Genomic DNA, 8,094 nt, shown 5'->3' on the forward strand with positions numbered 1-8,094 from the left:
AATTGATTGCGATAGTAGATGTAAATACAAAATCCATATATTTGAAACCACAAATGTAGCAAATATGTGTTGCAGTAGTGCCACTACTATTAGCATGATCTAAACCGACTATTCTAAGTTGATGTCAAAATTTTTTATATTTATGTTTCATTTGAAACTATTACTACTAAATTGAGATCTTTTTCTTTATCAGATCGATCTATAAATGAATACGAGAATTGGCAAGTTATAAATTTTCAAATTTCTTCAACTGTAAGAAATCCATCAAAAAGAGCACCTGATATAACTGTTTGATAACATTATCCTAGTATAGCCAAACAAATACGATAACAACCCAATGTAGTTTCATTATTTCAGAGCGTCAGAAAGGGAAAACGATTCTCAAGAGAGCGCTAACTTCCAACAAATTAAAGAAATTTCCTGTTCGAATAGTAACACAAATTTCATCTTGTTGTAAACTTACGTAATTCCTCACGAGACTAAAAAAGAAAACTGCATCTAACAAATTCAGGCTGCTAGCTGTAGTTGCATTCGCACTCATCCTCCCCAAACAAAGTATTTCTTAATGAGTTTAACTTCTATACACATAAAAGTAATTTTAAACTCTCAAATCTCAGCCACCAAAAATATAACTAAAGGTAATTGTTCATTATAAGTGAATTTGTAACATGAAAAATAACACAAGTTACCTGCTACAAGATGCTAAATGCTAGGGGTGTACAAATGAAACCGACAAACCGTATCAACCCGATAATCCGAGTCAAACCGAGAAAAAAAACCAACTATGGTTTGGTATTGGAAACAAAAACCCGACCATATTTGGTTTGGTTTTAACTAAAAAAAGTCAAACCGAAACCAAACAATATGTATAGAAGTTTTAAATATATTTAATACATAAAAATATTTATGGTAGTGTAGTTTATAAATATTTCTTAAGTTTTTTCATAGTTTTATCTTTTAACGTATTATTTCAAGCTTGGGCTTATAACTTTTAGATGCTCCAATAAGTATAGTCCATAAATATTAGTAACTCAAATAAATCCTAAACCAAAATCAAATCAATACTAATGCTAATTAAAGACATTCAATTCAATTGTTACTATGAATGAAAATAGTGTTGGATATCTATTTTTTAGTTTTTCCATGGTTTAGATAAAATGTATAACTTATTTTTCTTTTAGTGGTTAGTCATGTAAATAATAGTACTTATTAGTCATAATTTTAAATTATGTTTGTTTTCATTATGGCTTATTAATAATATTTATTTTATGCAATTTTATTATCTTTATTATTGAATATTTTAGTACAATACCATGACTCATCTCATATTTATGTTATTTTATTAAAAAATACCTTATATAGTTCTATCTTACTAGGATTAAAGAAATATTTGAAGCACAAATTTTACGTTTTGTGATATGAAGACTTTTGTGAAGAAAAAAAATCGAAAAAACCCAAAAACCCGAAAAACCTGAGATTAAAAAACCCGATTTTTATTGGTTTGGTTTAGTATTTAGATTTAATAACCCGATACAATTGGTTTGGTTTGGTAATTAGAAAATCCGAACCAACTCTACCTATGTACACCCCTATTAAAGACTATCAATATAATAAGTTAAATCCCTTTAAATTTATTTGCCTTGCTCCACCCTAAGGGTGGCATGTGGGTCGGGCCCGGTCCTAAGTGGGTTTTGCGGGCCCGATCCTAAGTAGGCCGGTCCTAGGCGGGCCGGTTCTAAGCGGGCTTCTTGTTGGAACCGACCCGGGACCGGGACCACGAACTAACGGTCCCGGGTTTAAGTGGGCCGGTCCCGGGCCTAAGTGGGCCCAACGGATACTTTCTATTTTTTAAATTTTTTTTATACAACTTAGAAAAAAAATGGTAATAAAAATATCTAAGGCAATTCTTTATAAATTATATTATAGAATTGTCACCTAAAATTTTTAATTCAAATTTAAAGACAAAAATATTGTAAAGAGATATTCAAAGCAATGCGTTATAATATATATATATATATATATATATATATATATATATATATAGAGAGAGAGAGAGAGAGAGAGAGAGAGAGAGAGAGAGAGAGAGAGAGAGAGAGAGTATAGTATAGTATATACTATATTATACTATATATACAGCTTAAGATATATAAAAAGACAAAAATATTTTAAAGAGATATTCAAAGCAATGCGTTATAATTTTATTATAGCATTAAAAAATTATGGCAATATCTTTCTTAGTCTTCCTCCCCATATGGAATGAGCACAACAAGGTGCTAATGCCACCATTGAGAAGAAAAAAAAACTAATCAAGATGTGCCAAAATACAAGTTACATATTAATTTACATGGTATCTCTTATAAATTTCATAAATCCTTCAAGGTCCGAAGGAATTTCCGTTAGTAGTGGCGGAAAAGAAGCTTGGTCATCACCACTTCCAGGCGAAACATCATCCTCCGCAAGTTCATCTAGCATTTCTTTGTAAGTTTCGTCTACCTCTGGTTGTGATTCAGCAAGTCCAAAATTTCTTCTTTCCGAACGGATCCAATCTCTGAAAAGTACGGATTTTTCTAAGCTCTCCCTCATAGACGCTCTATAATCACCGAGTTGAAATCTTGCTTGACTGAAAGCGCTCTCTGATGCCACTGTTGAAGCTTGAATAGTTAAAATGTCTCGGGCCATCCTTGAAAGAATCGGAAAGTGTTTTATTTGTCCTTCCACCATTCCAAAATATTAAAGGAGCCGTCAGGATTCACTTTCTCAATTCCCTGTGACAAATAAACTTCAAGCTCATTTAGTTGTAAAAAATCACTAGTACTAGAACCTTGAGAACCCCCGAACCCCGCACAAGCACTAAGTGCTCTTACTCCCGCAGTTCTTTTAGATGATTGAGAACTAGAAGAAGAAGGAGTTGGAACATTTGGTCTAGCATGATCTAATGCAACTTGATAAGCATTATAAATAGTTTGAATATTTATTTTAATTGAGGTTATTGCGTCCGGAAGTTTAGACAACTCCTCATCTTCAAGTGCTAAACCATTATAAACAGTTTCATACCAAAATTGAGGACCGCCTAATTTCATAGCAGGATTTAACAATGCAGCAACACCATAATAGGGGGAATAGGGAAAAAATATTTTTTAAATTTTTTTCTCATAGAATCAATAGCAAGTTGATAAATTTTTCCACCCTCTGAAAAATGATCAAACAAATTTGCAAGTTCTGCAATATAAACTAAACAGTTAGAAATAGTAGGATAATATTGCCCAGAAAATTTATTTGTAGCAATATAAAATTTTTCTAAAAAATTTACAAGCATTTTAATATTAGCCCAATCCGCATTTGTAAGGTGCTCATCATCATCACTTACATGAGCATTAAACGTTGAGTTTATGGGATTTCTATATTCATATGCAACAACTAAACTTTCATGCATGTAATTCCATCTAGTTGGATAAGGTTTAGCAACCTTTCTTTCTCTTAGGCCAAATTCATCACATCTTTTAAAATATTCTCTAAGTCTACTTCTACGGTTTGAATAAAAAAGCCAATTAAGAGCCATTTTAACCTTTTCAATTTCAACATTTAAAATTCGCATATCATCACCCACAATTAAATGGTAAATATGACAAATACATCTAACATGAAAAATATTACTAAATGCAGTACTTGGTAAGCAAGGATATAATATTTGTGTTACTAGTAGCATTATCCATTGAAACTGATATTATTTTATCACTAATGCAAAAATATCTACAAATATCCATAATCGTGCTATAAATAAACTGCCTTGTGTGACGTGAATTAATTATTCTATAAGCAATAATGCGCTTTTGCATTATCCAATCCTCATCAATTCAATGACTGGTAACAGTAAGGTAATCACAGTCATTACCACTTCTACCAATATCAGTTGTAATAGCAACACGACAATTAATATGAGTAAATAATTTTTTTTTGGATCATAATATAAAATATCACCGGTAACAGTGTTAATTCCCGGTTGAAATTGATTTGACCCGGTACTAAGGTCAGCCTGACTAGGTGCACTTGTCCCCTCGGCCAAAGCTTTCATACAAAAATATCTAGCTTTATCTTGAGGGTGTAGCAATATGCGTCTAGTCAAGCTTCCGCACGTAGGCGGTGAATCGGGTTGAAAGTGAAAGCCGCAAAAAACTGGCAGAATGCTCTCGAAACCAATTCACTTGAGTGAGACAGAGGGTGTCAGCCCTGAGATTGGTCTAACATTTTGTTATGAGCTGGCTGGATTGAAGGTCAGATAGATTTGATTTCAAGTGGGACAACACCTTCGATCGATGCAATTTCAGTGAATTGTCATTTACTGATCTCATCTTTTACGGAATCGATCCTCTTTGACTGTACAAGAATATGTGGAGCTCAGCATGTCTGTCCTCCCCCCTCCCCCCCGCGACTTCCAACATATTTAAAAACTAACTCTTTGCCACAAGTTTTACACTTAGCCCTATTTTTTTCTCTTAGTTGAGTAAAAAAGGCCAAACAACAATTGTTTCTGCCCGTTTAGAAGGTTGTCTAGAAAAAGTAGGGGCATTAACAGGAGGGTCAGAACGGGCATCATTTGGATATCGTCATCCGGTTGCATTTCATCAAAATCTATTTCTTCATCATCATTTTCATCAATAGTTGGATTACCATAAAGAGCATTCATATATTCATGGTTTAATTGTTCACCGGGTGCAATATTATGGCAAAATTGACTTTCGGTAAATTGTAATAAACTATTATCGCTATCAAGAATAGGAGGTGTAGGACGGATAAAAGGTTTGGGTTGGGCGGGGGAAGTGGAGGAGGAACAGATTGGCCACTAGATTCACCACTCTTGGATTTTTTCTTATTTTTACTAAATATTTTTTTTAAGGAATAAGCCATCTTAATTAATCAAGCAAAGTAAATAAAACAAACAAAACTATAATATTAAAGCTTAAGAGTTGAAACGAGTTTACCGAATTGACGAACAATTTGTTGAAAATTAATTATCGTTGAAGACTTGAAGACTTTAATTCACCAACTTCACAATTTTGCACAAATTGTAACAATTAAGTAAGCAATTATAAAAAAATATTAGAGAGAGATTGATGATTTTGTGAGAAAAATGAAAGAATGATGGGGTATTTATAGTTGAAAAATAGGGAAAAAGTGTAATTATAAAAAGTTTGAGGTTAAAACAAAGTTTGGGGGGTTAAATGGCTATTTTGGCAGACCAAACGGCTAGTTTTTAAATGGACAAACAGTCAAATTTTTTTAAAAAAAAAATTATCCGTTGGGCCCGGATAGGCCCGTTTAGGACCGCTTAAACCGGCCCACTTCTCAGCCAGTCCCGATCCCAAACGGTCCCGGTCTCGCGGGCCTCGCCTATGGGACCGGCCCACTACCCAGCCCACCTCCCCACGGTCCCGGTCCTATCCGGTTAGGACCGTTTAGGTCCACCGCCCATTTGGACTTGCGGTCCTAGGCCGATCTCGGTCCTAACCGGCCCAAATGCCACCCTTACTCCACCCCAAGAAAAGAAACAAAAAATGATGAAAGAAAAATTCTGTATAGTCCATATAGGCAAATTATAGAAGTCGGCCTTACTTACTAGTCATCCAGGGACTTGCATTTAATCTTAGATTCATTTTTTATTTCCTATAAATACACGTCTAGATTTGTAGTATACCCAACAATAAGCACCAATAAAAGCTAGTACACAATTTACGTGCTCAAAGACCATAGCTGAAACATAGAAAAACAATTTAAAGACCATAGTTGAAAAAGTAGTATTATGAGTTATAGTTCCCCAAGCAAATTACTAACCATGATTACGGTTCTTGTCATGCTAGCCATGTCTATGACTATGGTACAAGGCCAAGGTACCCGTGTTGGATTTTATTCCAGTACGTGTCCTAGAGTCGAATCCATCGTTCAATCAACGGTGAAGTCTCATTTTCAGTCTGATCAAACGTTGGCAGCAGGACTGCTGAGATTGCACTTCCACGATTGTTTTGTACAAGGTTGTGATGGTTCTATCCTCATTGATGGTTCAAACACTGAGAAAAATGCCGTCGCGAATGGCGGCTTGAGAGGATTCGAGGTTATTGATGATGCTAAAAAGCAGATTGAAGCTGTTTGTCCTGGAGTTGTCTCCTGTGCTGACATTCTTGCTCTTGCTGCCCGTGATGCTGTTGTCTTGGTAAATTGTTATTATTATCTTCCTACACCTTTGGAATTTTTCTTTCAAATTTTTTGCCTTCAAGTTAAAAGATACACTGTTATATGTACTACTTATGCTTCATATTACATTAAGGGACATTTCTAGTGAAATTTAATCTCCCTTCAAATTCTAGTACATGATATTTTGTTAGAAAAAGGGGCTAGGATCAATATCTTAATACAAAATATCCTCTTTTCATTATGCTTTAAGCTCATCCGGGAACAGGATCTTTTTTTTGTGTCTTTAGTTTAAGTTCACCTGCGCTAAATGGTTCACGAACCATATTTACTTGTTATAAAGAAGTGGCGTACTACGTAAAACATTTACTAAGTTAATTGTGAAGCACCAATAAGTTCGATCTATTAGTTAGCCTATAATTAAGAATGAAACTGGATCACATCATTGGAAGTGGCAGCCACGACTTCTTGTAGGTCTAGAAAACCATTGGAAGATAATCAAAACTATAGCATGTCGGGAAAGAAGCACACTAGATGGATACAGACGTATATAATTTATTTCCCGTTAATGCAAGTAGACCTAGGGAAACAAGAGGAAAACTTACCGTTATGGTTGTTTTATAATGCCTATGAATGGTAATTGCATAATTGTGGTGTGTTGAATTAATGTTGATGCTTATTTGGATTATTGAAAAATATTGGTGCAGAGCAACGGAGGAAGCTGGGCTGTACCAACGGGACGTAGAGATGGGCGAGTATCATCAGCATCTGATGTTAATAACTTTCCAAGTCCTTCTGATTCCATTGATGTTCAAAAGCAAAAGTTTGCTGATAAGGGTCTCACCACTCAAGATCTTGTCACCCTTGTTGGTAAGCATAACATACATGCATGTTTTCCCTCAGCTCTCTAAATCTCTAAGCATCTTTTCTTTTATTAGTTAGCTCTCGAATAAAAGAACTATAATAAATCTACATATATATATTTTATGGGCAGGGGGCCACACTATTGGAACAACAGCTTGCTTTTTCTTCAGCGACAGGCTATATAACTTCAACGGCACTGGTCGTCCTGACCCATCCATAGACCCAACCTTCCTTCCTCAACTTAAATCATTGTGCCCTAATCGTGTCGGTGGCTTGAACCGAGTGGCACTAGACAATGGCAGTGAGAAGAGTTTTGACAACTCATGGTTCTCCAACCTGAGGAGTGGTCGTGGGATTCTGAAATCAGACCAGCTGCTATGGACCGATAATTCCACCAACACTTTTGTCCAAAGGTTCTTGGGTGTCAGGGGATTGCTTGGGTTGACATTCAGCGTGGAGTTTGGTAAATCCATGGTTAAAATGAGTAATATTGGTGTTAAGACTGGTTCTGATGGTGAAATTCGTAAAATTTGCTCTGCCTTTAAGTGACATAGACTTTGTCCTTTTTGGATTACCAAAAATGAAAAAAATATTTAGTAGAGAACTAGATATGTGGTGTTTTGTGATGATTCTGAGTGTCCAGTAGTCAATTGCATCAATAAATTATGCTCTGATTCAAGTATGTATACTGAAGGTTAGATTTAAATGGTGTTACAGACCGTTCGAGCCTCCCGATGAAGCCAGCGCATCAATCCAATTTGAATCATTTCTTATAATGTTTGCAACATGATCATACCATACGTAGGAAATGTGCCAATTAACATGGATTTAATTACTAATATAAGAAACTAGATGATTATTAACTATTCAACAAAATTAATTAGCTGGTACAAGTTGATTTTCTGTTATATTGATGAAACAGTAGCCGATCCAATTGTTGTTTCAGCCGACTGCGATAGCTACGTCTGATTTAAACGAGTGTACCAAATGCAAATTACTCTCGGTCAAAATCGAGTTTTGTCCTTCGTATGATTAATCGAGATTGGA

General features: G+C 35.1%; 1 protein-coding gene across 1 annotated transcript; it reads left to right on the forward strand.

Annotated features, from left to right (window-relative positions):
- The first annotated feature begins 5,691 nt into the window (after window positions 1-5,691).
- Window positions 5,692-7,729, forward strand: LOC104113747 (cationic peroxidase 2-like). The gene is made up of 3 exons (XM_009624013.4): window positions 5,692-6,205; window positions 6,891-7,053; window positions 7,178-7,729. Exons 1-3 carry the CDS (start codon window positions 5,798-5,800, stop codon window positions 7,594-7,596), a joined length of 990 nt encoding a protein of 329 aa, XP_009622308.1. The 5' UTR covers window positions 5,692-5,797; the 3' UTR covers window positions 7,597-7,729.
- The last annotated feature ends 365 nt before the right edge of the window (window positions 7,730-8,094 follow it).

Source organism: Nicotiana tomentosiformis, chromosome 1, assembly GCF_000390325.3.
Source record: "Nicotiana tomentosiformis chromosome 1, ASM39032v3, whole genome shotgun sequence".
Classification (NCBI taxonomy): Eukaryota; Viridiplantae; Streptophyta; class Magnoliopsida; order Solanales; family Solanaceae; genus Nicotiana; species Nicotiana tomentosiformis.